The sequence below is a fragment of the Salvelinus fontinalis genome, chromosome 1 (genome assembly GCF_029448725.1).
Source record: "Salvelinus fontinalis isolate EN_2023a chromosome 1, ASM2944872v1, whole genome shotgun sequence".
Taxonomy (NCBI): domain Eukaryota; kingdom Metazoa; phylum Chordata; class Actinopteri; order Salmoniformes; family Salmonidae; genus Salvelinus; species Salvelinus fontinalis.
In genome coordinates this window covers 79,597,891-79,623,769 of record NC_074665.1, presented here as the reverse complement: position 1 = coordinate 79,623,769, position 25,879 = coordinate 79,597,891, and the positions used below count along the sequence as shown (strand labels likewise).

Sequence of the window (25,879 nt, the reverse complement as noted above, 5' to 3'; positions counted from 1 at the left end):
GCACTTCGTGGGACTGTCATTTGTTTTTCAACAGGACAATGACCCAAAACACACCTCCAGGCTGTGTAAGGGCTATTTGACCAAGGAGAGTGATGGAGTGCTGCATCAGATGACCTGGCCTCCGCAATCACCCGACCTCCACAATCCCCAGAACGCAACCCAATTGAGATGGTTTGGGATGAGTTGGACTGCAGAGTGAAGGAAAAGCAACCAACAAGTGCTCAGCATATGTGGGAACTCCTTCAAGACTGTTGGAAAATCATTCCTCATGAAGCTGGTTGAGAGAATGCCAAGTGTGTGCAAAGCTGTCATCAAGGCAAAAGGTGGCTACTTTGAAGAATCTAAAATATATTTATACTTTTTTTTGGTTACTACATGATTCCATATGTGTTATTTCATAGTTTTGATGTCTTCACTATTATTCTACAATGTAGAAAATAGTAAAAAAATAAAATAAAAACTTGAATGGGGAGGTGTGTCCAAACTTTTGACTGGTACTATATACTCAAATTTACAATGCAATAGACGTTCATTTATTTCAAAGAGACATTCACATATAGCTAGTTCCATGCATTAATTTATACACAAGCATGCAAACAATGCAACAAGTGCACTCGATAAATATATTACTAACATACAGGAGTGTTAGGCAAAACCAACAAAAACTATTTGTTCATGAAATGTTCATTTTACAAATCAAACTTCAAATAGCTTCTTTTCAGTTTAGTAATTTGCTTCTAAATTGCAACCACATTCATACAGTGCATTCAGAAAGTATTCAGACCCCTTGACTTTTAACACATTTTGTTACCTTATTCTAAAATTGATTGTTTTTCCTCATCCATCTCCACACAATACCCCATAATGACAAAGTGAAAAAAGGTTTTCAGAATTGTTTGTAAATATATTTTAAAAATACCTTATTTACATAAGTATTCAGATCCTTTGCTATGAGACTCGGAATTGCGCTCTGTTGCATCCTGTTTACATTGATCATCCTTGATGTTTCTACAACTTGATTGGAGTCCACCTGTGGTAAATTCAATTGATTGGACATGATTTGGAAAGGCACATACCTGTCTACATAAGGTCCCACAGTTAACAGTACATGTCAGAGCAAGCCATGAGGTCGAAGGAATTGTCCTTAGAGCTCCGGGACAGGATTGTGTCGAGGCACAGATCTGGGGAAGGGTACCTTGGTCAGGTAGATGACCAAGAACCTGATGGTCACTCTGACAGAGTTCTAGCATTCCTCTGTGGAGATGGTTGTTATTCTGGAAGGTTCTCCCATCTCTACAGCACTCCACCAATCAGGCCTTTATGGTAGAGTGGGCAGACAGAAGCCACTCCTCAGTAAAAGGCACATGACAGCCAGCTTGGAGTTTGCCAAAAGGCACCTCAAGACTCTCAGACCATGAGAAACAAGATTCTCTGGTTCTGATGAAACCAAGATTGAACTCTTTGGCCTGAATGCCAAGCGTCACGTCTGGAGGAAACCTGGCACCATCCCTACGGTGAAGCATGGTGGTGGCAGCATCATGCTGTGGGGATATTTTTCAGCGGAAGGGACTGGGAGACCAGTCAGCAGAGAAAAAATAAACGGAGAAAAGTACAGAGAGATCCTTGATGAAAACCTGCTCCAGAGTGCTCAGGACCTCAGACAGGAGCCAAGGTTCACCTTCCAACAGGGCAACGACCCTAAGCACACAGCCAAGACCACGCAGGAGCTGCTTCAGCGCAAGTCTCTGATTGTCCTTGAGTTGCCAAGCCAGAGCCCGGACTTGAACTCGATCAAACATCTCTGGAGACCTGAAAATATCTGTGCCGCGATGCTCCCCATCCAACCTGACAGAGCTTGAGAGGATCTGCAGAGAAGAATGGGAGAAACTCACCAAATACAGACGTGCCAAGCTTGTAGCGTCATACCCAAGAAGACTCAAGGCTGTAATCACTGCCAAAGGTGCTTCAACAAAGTCCTCACTACTTAGGTTAATGTGATAATTCCGTTTATTTATTTTTTAAATATAAATTTGCAAAAGAATTCTAAAAACCTGTTTATGCTTTGTTATTATGGGGTTGTGTGTGTAGATAGATGAGAAGAAACAAATAAAATAATGCATTTTAGAATAAGGCTGTAACGTAACAAAATGTGGAAAAAGTCAAGAGGTCTGAATACACTATATGCAAAAGGGCAATGGGGACAGGAATAGAAAAGGGGAAAATGGATGAAAAGACAAAGACCAGCTCCAAACAGAAAGAGTGTAAAATAAAGACAATTCCTTCAGTTATCACCAAGAAACATAGCTAGGCCAGAGGACAGCTGCATAATTGGTCACACACAGATCATACACTCACACTGCATTTTGGAAATCACAGTAAAAGTGTCTGTAAACTTTAAAACATTAGGGACAAGTATCCATCACTACATTAGCCGATTCCTTTGGCCTTGCAGAGTGACGTCCCCTCTGTCTCCTACTCCTCTTCCTCCATCATGCCCCAGGCCTCCTCTGCTTTCATATAGTACTGGTTGGCCAGTCGGCCTTTCATTGCTTCCATGGCTGCGTCTGCTGCCTGTGTGAACAGATCACCTGGGCCAGAGAGAGAGTCTGTGGTTAGTCACTGTAAGTACAACAGAGGTTATCACACTGAGGGCTCAAGTTAGGGTTTAGTTCTAGTTTAAGTTCAGCTGTGTTTCTCTCTGCTTACTTACCTGCTCTCTGTGGGTCTCGGTCCAGGCCAGGGCCCCCCTCTTGGTACATCTCAGCCTCTCTGGCCAGCAGCAGGTAGGGAGGCTCATCCTGCATGCCGTCAAACTCGCCTGCCTCGTCATAGTCCGTCATGTTCAGGGCACAGTCGTACCAGCTCACTGCCTCCTTCCAGTCCTGGAACCTGAGAACCACAGAGGTTTTTATAGGTTTTCTATGAAGAAGCGCTTTTCATTTAACATCCATTTAACAGTCCTGATATAGTCTGTGTCTTGGGGACTGCTCTCTATTAGTTTTATTTGTGTAATCTGTATTGTTCTGGGTTGATAGCTTCTCATCATAGATGGTCCCATCATTAGTTGATATCTGATATGTCCCCCCAGTCTCTGACCTGTCTGGTGAGAGGTTGATGCCGGTGTCGAAGGCCCTGGCCACCAGGATCATACAGGGTCTGTCTCCTGCCTCAGCAGCCTGCAGCAGGAACTTAAAAGCCTTCATACGGCTCCCTGAGTTGTCCTGATCACAAGGAAACAACATACAGCATGGAATTACAACATAGAGAAGGGGTCAAAAGACACATTGTGTATTAGAGAGATAGAGAGAAAGAGATACCTCTAGCTCAATCTCTGACAGTATATGGTGTGGCAGCTGTAGGTAACACTGTCCCAGGGCAATGATAGCCTCTAGTTCCCCACACATGGCTGCCGTCTCCAGGTGGTACATGGCTGAGTCCTGGTCCCACTGCTCCTCCTTTTCACAGAACCGACCAACCTCGTGGTAATTCACCATCGCCAGGTGGACCTGGGGAAGAGGCAAAAGGAGATTTATTGTGTGTTTTTAGTGTGTGTACACACGTGTGTGTTCCAGCCACTCACTTTCCCCAAGATGGACTTCCCGGTCTTCTTCTCCAGGATCATAGAGTCGAGTCTCTCCATCTCCACAGCAACACAGGATGGCCGGTGGACGTGAGAACGAGAAGAGTGGTAGACACTCCATTTCTCATCTGTCAGCTAGACAGACAGAGAGCATAGAAAAGGTCAATGAAGCACTGTATATGTATGCATGTTCATAGTACTCAAGCCTCAACGTGTACATATCTGATTTAACACTAATGCTAATCAGACCCCAGGTATGCAGTGAGACGGAACAGGCAGTTACAGACCTATTGATTGGTTAGGTGATTTGATCAGGGAGCAGGTGAACATGTTGACATGGAGAGGCCAAACAAGGACACACATAGAATAAGACCAAAACACAGGGCGGCTACTGAGTTTGCATTCCTTTTCTTGGGTGCAATAGAACTTTTGCCCCTACTAAGCATACATCTTTAGAAAACAAGCATGTGTCAAATCATCAGCTGACACAGTGCAACGTCAGTGCTCCACCCTGCAAAGGCCTGGGTTAGACCACTTCATGCAGAGGCCAGGGCTGTTGGCTGTTGGAGACGTTTACAGCAAGAGAATTTAGGTTTGGGTTAAGGGAGGATCTGCTAGGAACCTTTCTCTAGCAAGGAGACAGACACAGCAGCAAAAACCCAGTTAGCTGTCGGTTATCCCATGGAATGGAGCCATAGATTAGACAGCAGGAACACTACATTAATGAGCAAAGGATAGGGGGCGACAAAGATGAGCAAGGGGTTATTTGATTATAGCGAAGGTGGCTTTGATGATGGTCACTTATTTTGTTTACCCGTCCGACTCAGAATGCTGTAGAGGTGGGGCGGGCCTACACGGTGACATAAACGGAGCTAAAGAGAAGGCCAGGTTCACACTCACATGGCTATACAGAGAGTAATAGGTTAACAGCTTTCGATATTGGGGCGTCAGAGAATCCATGTCATGGTGGTCCAGTGTGGCTCAGTTGGTAGAGCATGGCACTTCCAATGCCAGGGTTATGGGTTTGATTCCCATGGAGGACCAGTATGAAAATGTATGCACTCACTACTGTAAGTCGCTCTGGATAAGAGCATCTGCTCAATTACTAAAATGTAAATGGTGAGCAAACAAACAATAACTTTGGTGTCAGCTATAAACAATACAAGACTAAAGAGGAAGTAGTTGACTGTTGTCATAAAGTATTTATGACTGACAAGCTCACCAAGACTGAGTGTTGGTGTAGAGAAGAGTAATGTCCCCCGTCTGCATGGTTGTTGGGGTCCCCTTCACTCCTCCTCTCACTTGGACACCCACTGTCTCCTCCATTCTCTGAGTCCTACAGAAAACAAGCACAGGCCTCAGTTTATGTCAACCAAAACTAATGTCATTCTTGTGATCAGGATGTTAAGAGCCATTCCCACAAAGCCTTCACTGACCTTGTGTTCTGGGCTGTGGCTGCGGTTGTTGTGTTTCTCCCGTTCATCCCTCTCATTTACGAAAGACCAACCTGAGGGAAACCAGATGTTAGAGTAGAAGAATGGCAGATTTTCTTTTAAAGAGTTGAAGTAGTTCAACTATATCTCAAACAGAGCCCTTGTTCATTCAACCTCTAGTCTAGGGTATCAAATAACAACACCGTTTAGTTCGTTTTTAATGGGGATTTAGGCATGCTATTTGGAACGTCATGCTAATGCTGGGCTGCAGCTAATAAAACAAACCCAGATGTTGGGTCACTGACATTACAGGCCTACAGATAACCTTCTAGATTAACATAAAATTAGATAAGTGTTAAAATTAGATAAGTGTTAGTTGGGTGAACTATAACCTCTAAGCCCTGTTCCTACCCAGAGTAGACTTGCCCATGGAGCCCATAGAGAAGTGCTGTCCTAGGGGGGAGCCAGGGAAGGAGAGGGGCGAGCAGGGGATGGAGTCACTTATAGTGTCGTCCCCAGTCGAGGTCTCTGACAGATGGGAGAGAAGTGGGGGCGCACGGCCCACTGAGATGGTACGAACACGAGCTGAACCACACTGTTCCTCACTACCCCTCAGTACCGTCTGGGCCGACCTCTGATTGGAGGGGAGGGTTGAAAACATTGTTAAATATGACGACTAAAAGACACTTCTAAATAGCTGCATAAAAGTTGCATACAGTAGCATGACGTCTCGGGCCTGTGTTGAAATAATTTCCGAGGTCGTATCCTGTCTGTGATGTGCTAATATAATTTCTGTGGTAATACGATGCCTGTGGCTACAAATAGGATGATATGTGATGCTATGTGTCATCGGTCTCACACACTTTGATTCTACTTCAATATATTTCTATGGTCTCACCAGCAGTCTGTTGGTGCAGTCCAGCTGGCTTGTCTCTGCAGTGGAGAGGTCAAAGGGTGTGAGGCCCATACTCTTACAGATCTTATTACACAGGTGGGAGTGGAAGAACAGCGCCATGCCCCGCACACCTGTAATACACACACAAGTATGTTGCAATCTATTTGAAAGTCTTTCGCTAGGTGGGTCACAACTGAAAATGTCAGTCTACCTTTGTGTTGCTAACAGTATGACTGTGTGAGAGAAAGCCGTACCCAGGTTTCCGTTTCCGAAGTCTTTGCCCTTCTCTGTGTGGATCTGGGGATCCGTGTAGAGGTCCCCCACCCCCTGGATGTCCACCACGATCAGCTGGTGGGCCGAACGCTCAAACGAGAAGTGACTAAATGCCTGCAGGCAGACAGAAAATCACTAGTTACCAGCAGACAACGAGAATATGGTGGTTTACAGGCATTTTGATAGGTTGGAATTTCACACACAGAACAAAGAAAAATGATTAAATTTAAAACCTAGCATCTTCAATTCATAACAAAGATGAAGATGCATTGTTGGGTTCTGCAGCTCAGGAGTAATCCATGAAGTTGGCCTACACATTTACAGCAGTAACAGCCTGATGTTTTCGTCCTTGACAAAGAAGTACCTGTGGAGTGAGCCTGATGTTGTCATCCTTGACGAAGCCGGAGTTGGAGTTGTATTTGGTGTACTTCCCCTCGATGTAGTGCTCCAGGTGGTACAGAGGTTTACCTGGACGCTGCATCATCTCAATCACACACATCTGCATGATGTCCACCTGGGATTGGGAGAGTGTGACAGTGGGAATGGTTAGTTTAATTGTTAGAAAATCGTGGAAAATCCACAATCAATCATCTAATCCAGGGGTTCTTAAACTTTTTCAGCCTGGGACCCAAATGAGAAATTCTGTGTTTTCCTGGGACCCCCTCTTTTGACACCTGCAACTATACGTAAATATCGGTACTTTTCATTTCCCTTATGCCTCAAACAAATGCAATATAGACAAATAACAATGAAATATAATAATATAAATAGCTATTCATGTTTATTTTACCTCATTAAAAACACTCTTATAGTGCATTCGGAAAGTATTCAGACACCTTGACTTGTTCCACATTGTTACGTTACAGCCTTATTCTAAAATGGATTAAATTGTTTTTTCCCCCTCATCAATCTACACACAATACCCCATAATGACAAAACACTAATAGGTTTTTAGAAATGTTTGCAAATGTCAAAAATTAACAAACATTCAGACCCTTTACTCAGTACTTTGCTGAAGCACCTTTGACAGCAATTACAGCCTTGAGTCTTCTTGGGTATGACGCTACAAGCTTGGCACACCTGTACTTGGGGAGTTTCTCCCATTCTTCTTTGCAGATCTTCTCAAGCTCTGTCAGGTTGGATGTGGAGCGTCGCTGCACAGCAATTTTCAGGTCTCTCCAGAGATATTCGATCAGGTTCAAGTCAGGGCTCTGGCTGGGCCACACAAGGACATTCAGAGACTTGTCCCGAAGCCACTCCTGCGTTGTCTTGGCTGTGTGCTTAGGGTTGTTGTCTTGTTGGAAGGTGAACCTTCTCCCCCAGTCTGAGGTCCTGAGCGCACTGGAGTAGGTTTTCCTCAAGGATCTCTCTGCACTTTGCTTTGTTCATCTTTGCCTCGATCCTGACAAGTCTCCCAGACCCTACCACTGAAAATCATCCAGAGAATCTTGTTTCTCATGGTCTGAGAATCCTTTAGGTGCCTTTAGGCAAACTCCAAGCGGGATGTCATGTGCCTTTTACCGAGGAGTGCCTTCCATCTGGCCCCTCTACCATAAAGGCCTGATTGATGGAGTGCTGCAGAGATAGTTGTCCTTCTGGAAGGTTCTCCCATCTCCACAGAGAAACTCTGAAGCTCTGTCAGAGTGATTATCGGGTTCTTGGTCACCTCCCTGACCAAAGCCCTTCTCTCCCGTTTGGTCAGTTTGGCCCGGTGGCCAGCTCTAGGAAGAGTCTTGGTGGTTCCAAGCTTCTTCCATTTAAGAATGATGGAGGCCAATGTGTTCTTGGGGACCTTCAATGCTGCAAAAATGTTTTGCTACCCTTCTCCAGATCTGTGCCTCAACACAATCATGTCTCGAGATCTACAGACAATTCCTTTGACCCCATGGCTTGGATTTTGCTCTGACATGCACTGTGTACTGTAGGACCTTATATAGACAGGTGTGTGCCTTTCCAAATCATGTCCAATCAATTTAATTTAAAGAAATATAATTTTAAGGGGTAGATCAGCTTAATATTGCGGAAAGAATGTTGCTTCCATCAATGTAATTGTCTGCATCATTTCCAATCCCCCATATATTTTTGGAGTAAATATATACAGTATATCCATACACGCATGCATACATATACACATATATTCATACACATACCTATATACATACATACATACTTTTTAAAAGAATATACCTTTATTATTATTCCCCGCAAACCCTACCACCGATCCCCCAATTGGAGTAAACTAATAAACACTTCGGCTTTTACCTTCAATTTATACATATTATACACATTTTACAGTCTATTTTACAATAGTTCTCTCTTGTTTGTTCTTAGTCCTTCCTCTATTTCTGATGTCCATCCAGTTTGATTTCTATTTGTAACTGTGCTATTTCACAAAAGTTCCGAACCTATATACATTTTACAGATCCTGTATGTTTTACATTGTTTATCTTGTTATTAGTCCCACCCTTCAGCTTCATTCAACCCCTCCCATCTATCTCTCAACATCATCCATTTCGGATTTCTATTTGCCATATATTTTTCAACTGTGCTGTGACGCTTCACAAAATAATTGAACCTTTCTATTCTCATAGCTTCTACAGATTGTAAATTAAAAATAAACATTTTTGCTAAAATAATTATTATATTATTGATTGATTGACTATGGCTTTTCAAATCACCCAGTATTGCTATCTGTAGCGTTAGTTCTAGGCAAATGTTCCAATTCTTCAGCCATTCCTGGACCTGTGACCAAAAATTAGCTACATATGGACAATACCAAAATAAATGATCTAATGACTCTGCCTCCTCACAGCAGAATCTGCAGAGCTGGGAAGATTGTATCCCCCATATACACTGCTCAAAAAATAAAGGGAACACTTAAACAACACAATGTAACTCCAAGTCAATCACACTTCTGTGAAATCAAACTGTCCACTTAGGAAGCAACACTGATTGACAATACATTTCACATGCTGTTGTGCAAATGGAATAGACAAAAGGTGGAAATGATAGGTAATAGGCAAGACACCCCCAATAAAGGAGTGGTTCTGCAGGTGGTGACCACAGACCACTTCTCAGTTCCTATGCTTCCTGGCTGATGTTTCGGTCACTTTTGAATGCTGGCGGTGCTTTCACTCTAGTGGTAGCATGAGACGGAGTCTACAACCCACACAAGTGGCTCAGGTAGTGCAGCTCATCCAGGATGGCACATCAATGCGAGCTGTGGCAAGAAGGTTTGCTGTGTCTGTCAGCGTAATGTCCAGAGCATGGAGGCGCTACCAGGAGACAGGCCAGTACATCAGGAGACGTGGAGGAGGCCGTAGGAGGGCAACAACCCAGCAGTAGGACCGCTACCTCCGCCTTTGTGCCTTTGTGCAAAATGACCTCCAGCAGGCCACAATATTTGTTGTATTATTTGTTCTGTCTTTTCAGGTGGATTAAACTGAAATTGCAACCAACTTTCTAAGGTTTGTTTAAAAAATATATTGGAGATATATTTTGGAGATTATTGGAGATTATTTCCTTTTCAAACAACCGAAAGTGAGCAGGTGTAATCTGAATAAAGGGAAAAAGGCCCTTCTTGAACATAGGATGAGACATTCGTACCAATTTACTAGAGAACCAGTTTGGATTTAAGTATAACTTTTGTATGACTGATGCCTTTAGTGAGAGGTCTAATGCTTTAATATTTAATAATTTATGCCCTCCGAATTCATATTCGTTATATAAATAGGTCCTTTTGATTTTATCTGGCTTGCCTGTCCAAACAAAATTGAATATTTTTTGTTCATATAATTTAAAAAGCAGGTCACTAGGTGTATGCAAAACCATAAGCAAATAGGTAAACTGTGATATGACTAAAGAGTTAATCAGGGTGATTTTTCCACAAATACAGGTATTTTCCTTTCCATGGTAGCAAGATCTTATCTATTTTTGCTAACTTTCTATAAAATTTATTGGAGTGAGATCATTTCTTTCTTTTGTGATTTGTATAGCGAGTATGTCCACATCTCCGTCAGACCATTTAATTGGTAAACTACATGGTAATGTAAAATTGGCATTTTTAGTGATCCAATACGTAATATAGTTCACATCATTATTTGGTTTTAATCCAGAGAGGATAGCAAACGTATCTAGATCCTCTAAGAGGCCCTGGAGAGACTCTAGTTGTGGTTTTAAAAGAAAACATGAATCATCAGCGTACAATGACACCTTAGTTTTTAAGCCACGGATTTCTAATCCCTTGTTTGATCTATTCTTAACAGCTAACATTTCGATGGCAATAATAAATAGATATGCCGATAGTGGACAACCTTGTTTTACTCCTCTAGATAGTATAAAACTTTCTGAGATGTAGCCATTGTTTACTATTTTACACCTAGGGTTACTATACATAACTTGAACCCATTTTATAAGAGATTCCCCAAAATTGAAATATTCTAGGCATTTATATATAAACTCCAGTCGTACTTTATCAAAAGCCTTTTCAAAATCAGCTATGAAAACCAGGCCTGGTGTCCCCGATATTTCATATTATTCTATTGTTTCCAGTACTTGTCTTATATTATCTCCAATGTATTGTCCATGAAAAAAACCTGTCTGATTAGGATGAATAATATCTGACAATACTTTTTTAATTCTAATTCTATTTTTTTATCAATTGAATTTAAAGGAGAGCCACACACTCTTGGGAGTTTGTCTGTCGAAACGTTGGATATTAGGTTATTACATAAAATTATTTAATCTGAGCTCCTAGAGTGTGCAGCTCTCCTTTAATTTGTCAAGTGTTCTACTCCATTAGCCAGCACCTCACCTAAATAGATGTGCTTTTCTTTTGCCTCTAGATCAATCAATTGAATTTACCACAGGTGGACTCCAATAAAGTTGTAGAAACATCCTAAGGATGATCAATGGAAACAGGATGCAATTGGCCCAGCGTTGTCCGGGTTTGGCCGGTGGAGGCAGTCATTGTAAAGAAAAAAATGTCTTCTTAAAACGACTTGCCTCATTAAATAAAGTTTAAATAAAAAATAAAAATTCTAACGTAACAAAATGTGGGAAAAGGGAAGGGGTCTCAATACTTTATGAATGCATTGTACTCATCTGCCTAGGTTGGAACTGTTGCTGTTATAATAAGAAAACATTTTCATTCTAAACTGGAATAAGCTGATTGATCACATCACAGAAGTAGACCAGAAAACACACACACAGGCTCAGTTTTTGATAGAGCAACCCTAAGTAACAGTACAGAAGAAACATGATCAGGCCTACTGTACATCTTACTATAGAAACTATTGGTGAAAAAAAAATCTAGGTTGGAACTCAGTTTTTAAACCTGAGCCCAGAATATAAATGCTTGAGAATATAAAACTGAGGTCATGCTCAGCACGGAGTCAGTTTCTGTACTTGTTTTTTAAGTATGCCAGAGTTGAGAACCCTGACTCACATAGGTATGTGGTGCCAAACTGGATCAGAATATCTACTGCTTCCTCAGTCAGTCAGGAGACCGCTTCCTGCTGTAGATAAACAACCCAGAACTATGTGTGGGTTTGCCACAAAAAGCATCTTGCTTCAATCAGTTTATTCCAGTTCAAAATAAAAAATTATTACTTGAATTTTAACAGCAACAGTTCCAACCTAGACTTGTTTTCAACAATCCTTTCTACAGTAAGACGTACAGTAGGCATGATAATTTTATCTTCATATGTACTGTAACTTAGTGTTGCACTATCAGTAGCTAGCTAGCTTGCTTGCTTTGGCTAATATTAGCAATCTAACTAACGTTAATAGCTGTGTACAACGGAATTGTTTGAAAGAGAAACTCACATCTACTACTTTGAGAGATAGTATTCCCTTATTTCTGCTTATCATCACCTGCTATAAAATAACAATGCCTTGCTACTTGACTTACTCACTGTCGTTCAGCGGTTTCCTGTTTCCTGAAGCATTCTGCCCTGTTCAGAAAAAACTCCCTGGGTTTACCATCATGCTGTGGATGTTTGGTCAGAATGTGTTGTTTTAATTTGTTCGTTTTGAGAGACTCATTACTAAGCACTTCCCCGCACCAAACACATTGTGGGTGCCCCTCGTTATTTCTCAAAGTTTTTATTAAACCAAGAGAGAGAAACTCATCGCTGTATTTGCGTTTCATGACAATTGAGCTGTCAGAACTTGTGGCAAACGTGACTCCATTTGATGACAGCGGTGAGTGAAGGCGAGTGAGAATGACAAGTCATTGGCTGACAGCGCATCATCTGCTGCTGAACGACAGCGCTGTGTCGTATGGGTCGCAGAGTGATCTTCAAGAAAACTGCAGAAAAAAGATCAGGTAAACTGCACACAGGCATCTCTCTCCCACTCACGCAGCTGCCAAACTGACACGGCTGCTAAGCAGAGAGCGCAATGAATAGAGTACATTTACACTTGGCCAAATAAATTCCAGTAATTAATGAAATCATACTTTTACTCTAACACGTTGCAACCCACCATTAACAGGTTCGCGACCCACCCATACTTTAAGAAAGGCTGATCTACTCAATCAATCAATTGACCAATCAACTGGATGACTCATTGGTTAATTAAATGTTCCATACATACCTGTTTGGGTGGCCTGTGGCGGTTGTACTCTTCTCCCCAGAGTTTGGCCTCCATCTGCAGCCTGACATCCTCAAAGTACACATCCCTGTCCACAGGCTCCATGTAGCGCTTCGTCACATAGTTACACGCACTCTTCCAGTTACTACTGTGGGAGAAGTTAGACAGCTTCTTCCTGCAGAAAGATGGAAAGGAAATATGGAAAAATGACAAAGATTAGAAGAATGGCACTGTACTAAAATGACAGGAACATTTAAATGTGTAAATCCAGAAGAATGTTAGTTGAGTATCAGAATGACAAACTAAGGTGAAATACTCCTAAGGGGTTGAGTGGCGTATCTCTTGGGAATTGTGTATTTTTGCTGATAAACCATAAACATGTTTTCTATGGTGAGAACCTGTGTGTGAGCTTGTTAGTGGGTGAGGGTTTATTTATTGGACTGCCAGTGGTCTGATATAGACAGGATGGATGCCTCATTGCCTCCCCTACACTGTTCCCACAGAAAGAGATCGCATCATAATAAGGTCACAATATTAATAATATCCCAGTTGTGAACATCAGGCTACACCAGAGTAATTTCCTATATACAGAGTTCAGCAAACTTTGAGATAGAGAACTCCACTGGGTGCCATGTTGTCATGAAAAGTTTGCGAGAATTGAGAATGTGAATTAGAATGTTGTAGTCATGGAATGTTTGTTTCTGTCTAGGGATCTATCTAGGGCTCTAAACTGGACTAAATGGGTCTGAGAGAGATATTTGTGGAATGTGGATTGGGGACCTGAGCAGCTCGTACCGTCTTATCATTTTGTTTACACTGCATGAAGAGGAAAGATCACACGGCTCTGAAACTAGCAGGAACAAAAGGCCAATAAGAGGCCGTATGGAGAACATTATTAAAGATAAAGTGTGTGACACTTACGTTCTGAAGCATTCCCTCATGGCACCGCGTCCAAAAGGCTGTGAGAAACCAAAAAGACAAATCAATAATTGCTGAGAAACTCAACTCACCAAGCTTAGGAAAATTTTCACATTCATGTAAACAGTGTTACTACATTCCACATACATATCCACAAGTCCAACAATGTTCTGATGAATAATAACATAGATTACTGCTGATTTAGGAGCTGAGGCATACCTGGCCAGACATCTTGATGTGCACTGTGTCTTGAGACCACTCCGCCGTGATAGCCGTGTACCTGTGGAGAGATCAAGCAAATAACATTCACCAAAATTGATCAAACATTATTATTCCATTCTATATGGGCCAGAATTCTGGACTTGTTTGAGCTATATGGTGATGACTAGACAGTAGAAAATGTAACTTTGGCCACAATGCTCCATATACTGAAGGAGTCGGGGTTAGAACAAGGGCACTGAAAACAGAAACTGACAAACATTAGAGTACTTGGATTTGTTCTAACCAGGACCCGGTCTGCTTATCCTCAAATAGTCCAAATATAGTCATCCATAACCTGAAAATAGTCTAATCTATGATGTCACGTCCCCCAGGATTAAAAAGGGTTGTGAGATATTCCCTTGGTTTGGTGATGTTCAATGTCAGAGCCCAGACCCAAAGACCATGTGGGAATGCATTTATCACCCATGTGAACTTGACGTTACATGTCACAATCAATTCTCACAATTGGGACCATTAACAGTTTGTAGGGTTCCTTCTCTACACTGGATCTGATCCTAGGGGGAGAATTTCAAACACACTGTATGTACAGATTATGAATGCTTGGCTTGTCTGAGACTGGGTCAGCCATACACACTGATAAGACTCATAGCAGACCCAGAGGCAAAATATTTACACAGTCTGTCTCTGCCTAGAACTCTGTGTACCAGGGTTTTTATTCCAGTCAGGAGTCAGCCACTGCTATTGGGGGCATGGGACAAGAAGATGGCACCATGCCATTGGCTAAGAGACCAGAGAGGCTTAGGTAGAGTGAGATTACGACTAGAGTTGTCCGGCAGCCGCGAGTCATGACCGCAACCAAATTCCACATGACCGCTGAGTCACGGGAACTAGGCTTCTCCAAAACTGTGCTCTGATGCCGCTGATGGTCATTAGTAGTCTACCAAACTTTCTAATGGCCTGGTACTCAGTGCCCTACTGTTCCTCTAATCCCTCTACCAAATCAAACACTTCACGAGAGCCCTGAAGTTTGAGCAGAATAGGATCACCTTTGGCACAATGACTTCGGCGATGTCATTTACAAAATAGCCTCCAACACTCTACTCAGCAAATTGGATGCAGTCCATCACAGTGCCATCCGTTTTGTCACCAAAGCCCCATATACTACCCACCACTGCGACCTGTATGCTCTCGTTGGCTGGCCCTCGCTTCATATTCGTCGCCAAACCCACTGGCTCCAGGTCATCTATTAGTATTTGCTAGGTAAAGCTCCGCCTTATCTCAGCTCACTGGTCACAATAGCAGCACCCACCCGTAGCACGCGCTCCAGCAGGTATATTTCACTGGTCACCCACAAAGCCTATTCCTCCTTTGGCCACCTTTCCTTCCAGTTCTCTGCTGTCAATGACTGGAATGAATTGCAAAAATCACTGAAGCTGGAGACTCATATCTCCCTCACTAACTTTAAGCATCAGCTGTCAGAGCAGCTCACAGATCACTGTATCTGTACATAGCCCATCTGTAAATAGCCCATCCCAACTACCTCATCCCCATACTGTTATTTATTTATTTATGTTTTGCTCCTTTGCACCCCAGTATCTCTACTTGCACATTCATCTTCTGCACATCGATCACTCCAGTGTTTAATTGCTAAATTGTAATTCTCTCCACTGGGATTCTCTGCCTCTAACCCTATTATAGGGGCTGAGTCACTGGCTTACTGGTGTTGTTCCATGCCGTCTCTAGGAGGGGTGCGTCACTTGAGTGGGTTGAGTCACTGACGTGATCTTCCTGCCTGGGTTGGCGCCCCCCCTTGGATTGTGCCGTGGCGGAGATCTTTATGGGCTATACTCGGCCTTGTCTCAAGATGGTAAGTTGGTGGTTTAAGATATCCCTCGGCAAAGTGGGTGAGGTTATATCCTGCCTGTTTGACCCTGTCCGGGGGTATAGTCAGACGGGGCCACAGTGTCTCCCAACCCCAACTGTCTCAGCCTCCAGTATTTATGCCTCGGGGTGCTAGGGTCAGTCTGTTATATCTGGAGTATTTCTCCTGTCTTAATTTAAGTGTGTGTGTGTGTGTGTGTGTATATACTCTCTCTCTCTCTCTCTCTCTCTCTCTCTCTCTCTCTCTCTCTCTCTCTCTCTCTCTCTCTCTCTCTCTCTCTCTCTCTCTCTCTCTCTCTCTCTCCTCTCTCTCTCTCTCCTCTCTCTCTCTCTCTCGCTCTCTCTCTCTCTCTCTCTCTCTCTCTCTCTCTCTCCTCTCTCTCTCTCCTCTCTCTCTCTCTCCTCTCTCTCTCTCTCTCTCTCTCTCTCTCTCTCTCTCCCTCTCTCTCTCTCTCTCACTCCTCTCTCTCTCTCTCTCTCTCTTCTCTCTCTCTCTCTCTCTCTCTCTCTCTCTCTCTCTCTCTCCTCTCTCTCTCTCTCTCTCTCTCTCTCGTCCTCTCTCTCTCTCTCTCTCTCTCTCTCTCTCTCTCTCTCTCCTCTCTCTCTCTCTCTCTCTCTCTCTCTCTCTCTCTCTCTGGACTACCTGGCATGATGACTCCTTGCTGTCCCCAGTCCACCTGGCCTTGCTGCTGCTCCAGTTTCAACTGTTCTGCCTGCGGCTATGGAACCCTGACCTGTTCACCGGACGTGCTACCTGTCCCAGACCTGCTGTTTTCAACTCTCTAGAGAGCAGGAGCAGTAGAGATACTATTAATGATCGGCTATGAAAAGCCAACTGACATTTAGTCCTGAGATATCAGCTGATGTAAGAAGCTGATGCCACTACGGCCTATTTATTGCCTTACCTCCCTAATCTTACCTCATTTGTACACACTGTGTATACATTTTTTCCCTATTGTGTTATTGACTGTACGTTTGTTTATTCCATGTGTAACTCTGTGTTGTTGTTTTTGTCGCACTGCTTTGCTTTATCTTGGCCAGGCTGCAGTTGTAAATGAGAACTTGTTCTCAACTGGCCTACCTGGTTAAATAAAGGTGAAATAAATTAAATATGAAATTAAATAAGTGTTTTGATAGCTTCTAAAAATGAGGAGGATCCCATCAGCTTTCTATAGGCTAGGCCTACTATATTTATTTCTCAACTTCCCTAATATTAAGCACATTTACAACAAGAGTAGCCTACCTGGTTGGCATGAAAATGAACCACGGGAAAATAGTCCCTTTATTCACTATTCAAGTGCATACGGATGACATATCTTTTTCCCCCTGACCCTGTTCTGACAGATGCATAATAATGGTCCATTCTAAATCAGAACTATTTTCACACATATATGATTTAGATTATGTAAAGACAAGATTAAATTGAGAATAGTCTGATGGGTGAGAGAATATTCTAAGGCAAGAAACAGCACATGCATTTTTTTTGCAACTATTTCAAATCATAGTAACATTCATCATGTCTTGCCCATAGGCCTATATGTCTTGATAAGGTTTGTATCACAACTAATGTGGCCAAATAACTAAGTGTAGCCTATAGGCCTAGGACCACTGGAACAGGGTTGGAGAGCCCATAGCCTATAGGCCTAGGACCCCTGGAACAGGGTTGGAGAGCCCATAGCCTACAGAGAGCCTAGTGAAACATGTGTTCCTTGTAAACCCAGTCACTGCGCAATCGCAGAGTTTTGGCTGGCCAGTGGACACTATTTAAAAGAGGATCCCATCTTTCTGGAGCTACTATATTTATTGCTCAATTCTTAAAATTAAGCACATGGATCCGCTTTACAAACGGTGTAGACTACCTGGCATATTACAAACGTAACCACTGCTAAAATTGCATAAATAACTAAATTAACCATATAGGAGGACCCGTTTCAAATTATCACCTTGTTAACGGCTCAATACAGAATAGTGTACACTCCCTCAGAAATCATTTGGGAAAAATATTTTTTTCTATTTTATTGAGCCATGTTCAATTTTTTTTTCTAACTTTAAAATAATGTAACAGGAATGATGAGCAAATCTTGTCTGCTAAATGAACTAGTGTAGCTCACAGCCAGCCAGATCAGGGCCTAACATAAGGACGACTCAGAATATTCTATTCTGTTCTTCTGAAGTAGGCTACATTTTCTTCATATCATGTTTCCTTAGACCTGCCTAATATAAATAGTAATGTTCATAAGCTGAAATAAAAAATTCCAGAAATGTTCCAAATGTACAAAAAGCTTATTTCTCTCAAATTCTGTGCACAAATTTGTTTACATCCCTTTTGGCTTCAGACTAAGTGTTTTGGCGTGGGCAGGCAGACAGCCCAGATATCTGCCACAAGGGAACTTTGTGCACAGGCCAAGAAAAACTTGTAAGGGCCATAGGAAATGCAGTGATGTTTATATAATGTACTGTACCTACAGAAAGGGCAGGGGTGTGGGGATGATGTGTATTTGTCAACAACTGACACACACACATGAATATGTACCTGTATCGTATGCATGGCTCTGTCTTGACTTCCTCCAGGTGAAACTCAGCCCAGAGATCAGGCATGGCCTTGGCCTTCTCTAAGGCTCTATTCCACGCCGCCTGGGACAATGGGAAACAAGACTTATCTTTTAGATAACTATCACATTGTATCACAGCTTATGCTAAGGGAAGCTACAGACACTGAGGAAACATAAATGAAACACACAGATTAGGGATGTGACAGTCATGGAATTCTGGTTGATTTATTGGTCAGCCCAAAAAACAAAAACAAATCGTTAGTATTTTTTTTAAGACGCACATTTTCTCCTCTCCTCCGCTCCAGACTGCATGTGCTGCAGGGAGTCGGACACTAATGTGGTTTTCCGACAGCAAGGCTCAGATCAACATGGCAGTGTTGCCATTGTTTATACGTTCTTTCTTTATAATTTATACATGAATTGCAGAAAAGTTGGTTCCTGTTTCAGTCATGACTTTGGTCACGTTCGCATGGGTCAAACAAAAACACCCTAATTATTGGTTGACCATAGATCTTCTTGCAATGCAGGCGATGGCTGCAGAATGAAGTTGGTAAAGAGCAGTCGACTAGTCAATTCCCTTTTTTGCTAAAATTCTAATAGTTTGCCTAATTTCAGTTTGTGACAAAACAAGCTGTCATTGTGTAGAGAATCATTGTACCATATAAACCCCTGTGAAATATATTTTCCATAACCCAAATTATTGAATTTCCAGCGGTTTGAAGCAGGTGTACAAAACCCAAAGTAAAAGACGCTAAAACAAAACCTAATGGGAAGCATAGAAATAGCACACATAGAACATATCTACCGCTTCTTAGACTTTCTTTCAATGAGAATGACAGATCTACAACTCACATTTCTATGCGAATTTGGTCAGGTAGCACAGAAAGTTACATATTGCAGCTTTAAGGTTAGGATAGGAACGTCCTAAGGATCTCAAATAGCAGTGACCCACGTGGGAGAGCACCATCACTGATAGAACAATGAACCAGATATTTCACCGACGCAACTGGTTGGTGTTTCCACTCACTACCAAATATGGTGATGAGAGGAAGCCCAGTGGCCAGCAGCAGGAGAAGATGGAGCAAGATGGATTTTGGCCGACATTAAGCACATTTTCTAAACGATCAAATGTTTAATCTCAATACAGTTTTCTGTTCCCAAAACTAGAATTTGTTGCGAACAGAGTGGACTGTTATGTAAAATTTACCCGTGGCCAAAGTTTAAAAAAAAGCATTGTTTAGAAGGAGTGCAAGGGCGAATTGAGTTAACAGAGTAACAGTGATCTTAGCGGCATTTGCTAGTAATGTAAACCTGTTAGTAACCTGACCCTCCCATACAGTAGCATCCTCCAGCCTCACACGGAACCCAAACCGTCTGCGCGCGTGCGCCATCGTGCATAAATGTATTTTGTCCCCCCACACCAAACGCGATCACGACACGCAGGTTAAAATATCAAAACAAACTCTGAACCAATTATAATAATTTGGGGACAGGTCGAAAAGCATTAAACATTTATGGCAATTTAGCTAGCTAGTTTGCACTTGCTAGCTAATTTGTCCTATTTAGCTAGCTTGCTGTTGCTAGCTAATTTATCCTGGGATATTAACATTGAGTTGTTATTTTACCTGAAATGCACAAGGTCCTCTACTCCACCAATTAATCCACACAAAAAACGGTCAACCGAATTGTTTCTAGTCATCTCTCCAGGCTTTTTCTTCTCTTGACTTTATATTGCGATTGGCAACTTTCATAAATTAGTTGCATTACCGCCACTGACCTCGTTCATCTTCAGTCACCCACGTGGGTATAAACAATGAGGAGATGGCACGTGGGTACCTGCTTCTATAAACCAATGAGGAGATGGAAGAGGCAGGACTTGCAGAGCGATCTGCGTCACAAATAGAACTGACTTCTATTTTAGCCCTTGGCAACGCAGACGCTCGTTGGAGCGCGCGAGCAGTGTGGGTGCAATAATTGAATAATATAGATTTCTACATTTATTTTGCAACACTCGAGCACGCGTCGCGAGCGGTGTAGTCAGCCTGTCATGTCCACCAGTTCCCTCGGAACGCAAAGAGTTTGACGCAAGTCATTCATTGTCAATGGAGCAGTCCGTACCCCTGCGTTGAGGATGTCGCACTAGGCTGCAGTCCGTTCTGTGTATCACGTGTTCAATATTTACAACTCGTGTGTTGCTTTACGGTGTGGTGGTAAGTTACAAAGATACATTTATAAACAGTCAAGCTAGTTAGCTAGCTATCAAACTACAAAGCAATCACTTTGCTAGATAGCTTAGCTAAGAAATTGCCAGCACCTAGCTTCCACTTTCCAGCAAATTATTTCACCTTCAACTGACCAGGTAATCCAATCGTATTGTCAATGTGTCTACACGCAGAGTTTTTGCATGGAGGTCCCGGTAATAATCGGCGCTTTGGTCAAACATGGCAGGGAACCAAGAGACAGCGAAAATGACCTCCATGCTGAAACCTTTCTGCAGCCTTGCAAAGCACATGTGCGTCAAGTACAGCAAATCTGCACTAGACATCTGCTAAAACAGCATATGGAAAAACGAAAGAGCATTTAGTGGACTTACGGCGTGACATACTCACTATGCCACACACACTCGGTAATTTAGATAAGATATAACGTTACTCTAAGAGATGGAAATTTGTCTTCTGCTTTTAATCCAACCCCAGATATACGTTGCCACATTAGGTTGTAGAAGCTGGAACTGAGGGCAACCACAGTGCAGCGCCTAATAAGCAGTAGGTGGCAACTGACATCCATCTAGCCTAGTGTATATTTAGCCTGAACTATTTACATTTATATACGAAGGTCATGTTTTTAACAGGCAGAAAGCCACGTCTGGTTGGTGAGAAACACACACCGGGCATTGCACGTCAGTCCCTGGTCACCTGCAGTTTGTGTGTCCCTTCACACGTCCCCAATGATACTATATACAGCATAGCTGTGGTTGTACCCTCAATGATATCATATACAGTACATCTGTGGTTGTACCCTTGTGATCAGACACTATTTCCTCACAAAACTGCACCATAAGACACAGTAGTGGTAAGCTATGTGTAACAGTATAACTTTAGACCGTCCCCTCGCCCCGACACGGGCTCGAACCAGGGACCTTCTGCACACATCAACAACGGTCGCCCACGAAGCATCGTTACCCATCGCTCCACAAAGGCCGCGACCCTTGCAGAGCAAGGGGAAACCCTACTTCTAGGTTTCAGAGCAGGTGACGTAACTGATTGAAACGCTATTAGCGCGTACCCGCTAACTAGCTAGCCATTTCACATCCGTTTCATATGGTACAGTATAAACAGCCTGTCTGCCTGTTGCTTTTCTGAAACAGTTTGCACCGCAGTAGAGCTGAAAATAACATTTAGAATAAGAAACAATACCCTGTTTCAACCATTATCGTCATGTGCTTATTAGATTTGCATTAGCCTAACTGTTGATATATTCCTGAGGACTCCTGCACGGGTTAGGGAAGATAAAATTACAACTAAGCAACTAACGGTCTAGATAAAACAGGTCATGCAAGTACAATGGAAGGAAGGAAGAAATTATTTAAAGATTGAATTAATGACGGGAAGGTGAGGAAAAAGGAGGCAGTCACTGATGCAAAAGGAGGGGGGAATGAAACAACGTGGTGAGTAACGTACCCGTGCATTGTCAGATAACGCCCCAAACTCGACCGACCGTTGTTGTGGAGTTTCTTTCTCTGTTTCTGTTTCATTCTATGTGGAGAGGTAGAGAAATGAACTGTTTAATATTAGCAACTTAACCATATATGAGGAGCAGAGCAAAAGATATGCGATTGGTTGACTATGTTGGTGTTGAACATTCCATGAAAAGGGAATTATTATCATGTTATTGCCAGTAGAATGTGTTTTGGAACTTGCTTCCAACATGGCAACCCATAAATTCTACAACTCAAACAGTCTGCCGAACTCTGAGGGAGGGCTATTAATTACTCCCCACTCTACAGGCTGGCCTACTGGATCAAAAGGCCAAGGGTTGCGACTCGTGCTGTGAAAGGGTTGTTTACATATGACATCATCATGTGAGGTGAGAGCTGCTCTCTGGGTACTTCCTGTTCTGAGAGTAGAGACGAGAGGGAGCTGACCTGCTGTCAGCCACAGCAATGCACACACACAAATGCACAAACACACACAGATGGCATTCTCTTGCGCTCTAGCAGTGTGAGCAAGAGCTCAGCATTTTGCATACTGACATTAGAGCAATACAGTACATGGCAACATGTTGCCAGTCAGCTGGTACTTAAAGAATCTTCTGAACCCTGATAATATTGCACCTACACTACTGCTACTCACCTTGTACATTAAGGAGTTTTGGGGAGAGTTGGACAGCTGATTGCTGTGGACCAGGTTCTTCAGATAGCCACAGATGTCTTTGGCCTGGCTGACAGGGTCGTCTGTGATGGGACAGATGTAGTAGTCGTCCTCACCGCTATCATTAGCTTCGCTAAGGGATGGAGCACGTTGACCTGGGGTCCTCTGTTTCCCTGGGTTATGCTGAGCACTTCCCACCTCCTCCATACTAAACATCAGGTCATCCTCCATGGTGGCTTGTAGGGGTGTGTGTGATGAGTACTGGGCTGGGGAAATGCAACAGAAACACAAAGATGTGAATATGCATGTACACACAGAGATAGACCGACAGATGGCTGTAATGCCTAGTTAAATAAAGGTTCAATAAAAAACAAAAAATACAAATATTGACTCAAATGACAATCTAGCTGTGTTTAACTGTGGCCTATTCAATCAATCACAAATGCAACAAACTGTCACATGTGGATGGCAGTATTTGGTTTAGTCTTACATTGCATACAGGAACACTTGTTGAGACATCCAACTTGTACAACTATTTTATAAAGTAATAATTATTACTACACGTATTACCATTGAACAAAAACTGCAGCTAAACAGTAGTGAGGAAGGCTCAGGGCTCACCCATCAATCACACCTGTCAATTCACCTTTTCAATGTTTTGTAAAGAGTCTCAACTCTTTACAAAAAAGAGTAAGCCCTCAGGCTTATAAAAAAATATTTGCTGCAGTGCATTTACAGTACATGAGTGTAGACAAAGACAGACAGACAGTACTGTGGCTATTTACCTAATCTGATCAAGGGTGTACAGAGACTACTCGATGAAAATATGCATGCCTTGATAATCCTCCAACAACTTCCTCTGTCTGGCGGTATTTGCAACGTTTTCAATTAGTTGACTTCCCTTGCTAGCTAGCTGTCATTCCAAGTCAGAGGGTCGCTGCTGAACTGTGGTGGATTCTGACTCTCCGAGGTGGCCAGAGGGTCCCGGGCGAGTCGCTCTTCTCTGTAGTTTTATATGTTCCCTGGTTCACCCGTCCAGGTTGGCGGCGTACACGTATAGTGTAGTCTCCGACAGCCGCACCGCTTTAGGCAGCGAGCCCAAAAAATAATGTACATAAGTATATGTATGGCCACTGTGAGTGGTCACAAAAACTCAAATGAAATTAGTTGAGTTTGTCACATTTGCATGAACAATACAGACGATACCACGTAGTGAAAGTTCAGGTCCAAAATCTAGCAAACTGTTGAAAGTCACTCTCAAGCAGCTAACGTTAGCAGTGCGACAGATGAAATGGTTAGTGCTACTCCGGCTCATTGGGACGTCCCTACCCTAACCAGCAACCCAATATAGACTGGGTTGCAACCAGAGACGCTTCAGCGTCCGCATGCTTCCCATCCGAAACAGTTCGGAAGAGTTCGTGCACATATCATGACGACATTTTGTGAAGTTTTTGTTCGTTTTTGGAAATCTGTGAGGGGTTTTTCAGCAGTTCGGGCACACGATATTTTTCCCGAGAGGCAAGGAAGTTCGGAGCCGAAGTCTACGCCCCTTCGTCGCTGATTGGTCAAGAGTAGGGATTCTTCTGTAAAGTATTTGTTGTCTTTCAACGAGAGAACACTCGTTTCAAGCAAATGTTTTCATTCTGAAATACTGCACCAAACATCTTAGTTAGATGTAAAATTGTGGGACTAAGATATCCTAGGCAAAAAGGTCAAAATTAATGACAGATTTCTTGAGTTATGTTTAGATTCATTCAGACTGGAGGAAGTTTATACTAACTATGGCGTATCGAAATGGACAACAGTACTATTAACGCTTTATTCTCCTTTTTCTTTTTCTTCTTCTATGACATAATGGCTGTCCGCAAACCAACTTTAAAGGTGCATGCCGCCACCTACTGTGCTGGAGTGTATAGTCAATCACAGTTTACAACGTTTTTAAATCCTCATATCTAACTATAACTATAACTATAAAAGAGCCCTACTAACTTCTAATAGACCCTCCCAATCCCCCAAATCCCTTCCAACCCTCCTCCCCAAACCCGTCCAACCTCAATGACCCTACACTTCAATCTTTCCCTCTCTTCAACATACTTACAACAATATAACAACATATGCTCCACCGTTTCATCGACCACACACTCCAGACACAAACCATTCACATGCTTGCCAACCAGATGTAATGACAAGTTAAATGTACAATGTATCATTTAGGGGCTGCAGGTAGCCTAATGGTTAGAGCTTTGGGCCAGTAACTGAAAGGTTGCTGGATTAATCACGTTGAGGGAGAAGTTGTTGTCCTGGCACCACACGGCCAGGTCTCTGACCTCCTCCCTATAGGCTGTCTCATCGTTGTTGGTGATCAGGCCAACCACTGTTGTGTCATCGGCAAACTTGATGGTGTTGGAGTCGTGTTTGACCATGCAGTCATGAGTGAACAGGGATTACAGGAGGAGACTGAGCACGCATCCCTGAGGGGCCACCATGTTGAGGATCAGCGTGGCAGATGTGTTGTTACCTACCCTTACCACCTGGGGGCGGCCCATCAGGAAGTCTAGGATCCAGTTGCATAGGGAGGTGTTTAGTCCCAGGGTCCTTAGCTTAGTGAGGAGCGTTGAGGGCACTGTGGTGTTGAACGCTGATCTGTAGTCAGTGAACAACATTCTCACATAGGTGTTCCTTTTGTCCATGTGGGAAAGGGCAATGTTGAGTGCAATAGAGGTTGCATCATCTGTGGATCTGTTGGGGCGGTATGCAAATTAGGTGGGTCTAAGGTTTCTGGAATGATGGTGTTGATGTGAGCCATGACCAGCCTTTCAAAGCACTTCATGGCTACAGATGTGAGTGCTACGGGTCGGTAGTCATTTAGGCAGGTTACCTTCGTGTTCTTGGGCACAGGGACTATGGTGGTCTGCTTGAAACATGTTGGTATTACAGACAGTCAGGGAGAGGTTGAAAATGTCAGTGAAGACACTTGCCAGTTGGTCAGCCCATGCTCGGAATACACGTCCTGGTAATCCATCTGGCCCTGCGGCCTTGTGAATGTTGACCTGTTTAAAGGTCTTACTCATATCGGCTACAGAGAGCGTGATCACACAGTTGTCCGGAACAACTGATGCTTTCATGCATGCGTCAGTGTTACTTGCCTCGAAGCGAGCATA

The 25,879-nt window shown here is 42.9% G+C and overlaps 1 protein-coding gene and 1 non-coding gene across 3 annotated transcripts; one reads left to right on the top strand and one right to left on the bottom strand.

Moving 5' to 3' along the window:
- Nucleotides 1-510: 510 nt before the first annotated feature.
- Nucleotides 511-24,521, bottom strand: LOC129862512 (eukaryotic elongation factor 2 kinase-like). Of its 2 annotated transcripts, XM_055934267.1 has the most exons (18): nucleotides 23,504-24,521; nucleotides 22,701-22,984; nucleotides 22,029-22,103; nucleotides 18,330-18,430; nucleotides 13,913-13,973; nucleotides 13,697-13,734; nucleotides 12,779-12,950; nucleotides 6,546-6,695; nucleotides 6,163-6,295; nucleotides 5,912-6,039; nucleotides 5,425-5,647; nucleotides 5,017-5,087; nucleotides 4,803-4,916; nucleotides 3,581-3,715; nucleotides 3,318-3,506; nucleotides 3,097-3,221; nucleotides 2,711-2,889; nucleotides 511-2,588 (listed from the first exon to the last, which is right to left on the bottom strand). In XM_055934267.1, exons 2-18 carry the CDS (start codon nucleotides 22,947-22,949, stop codon nucleotides 2,473-2,475), a joined length of 2,259 nt encoding a protein of 752 aa, XP_055790242.1. In that variant the 5' UTR covers nucleotides 22,950-22,984; nucleotides 23,504-24,521; the 3' UTR covers nucleotides 511-2,472. The 2 variants fall into 2 exon arrangements, with proteins under 2 accessions (XP_055790242.1, XP_055790251.1); XM_055934276.1 differs by lacking the exon at nucleotides 22,029-22,103.
- Nucleotides 4,549-4,624, top strand: trnag-ucc (transfer RNA glycine (anticodon UCC)). Its single transcript has one exon. It is a non-coding gene; the product is annotated as a tRNA-Gly (tRNA).
- Nucleotides 24,522-25,879: the final 1,358 nt, after the last annotated feature.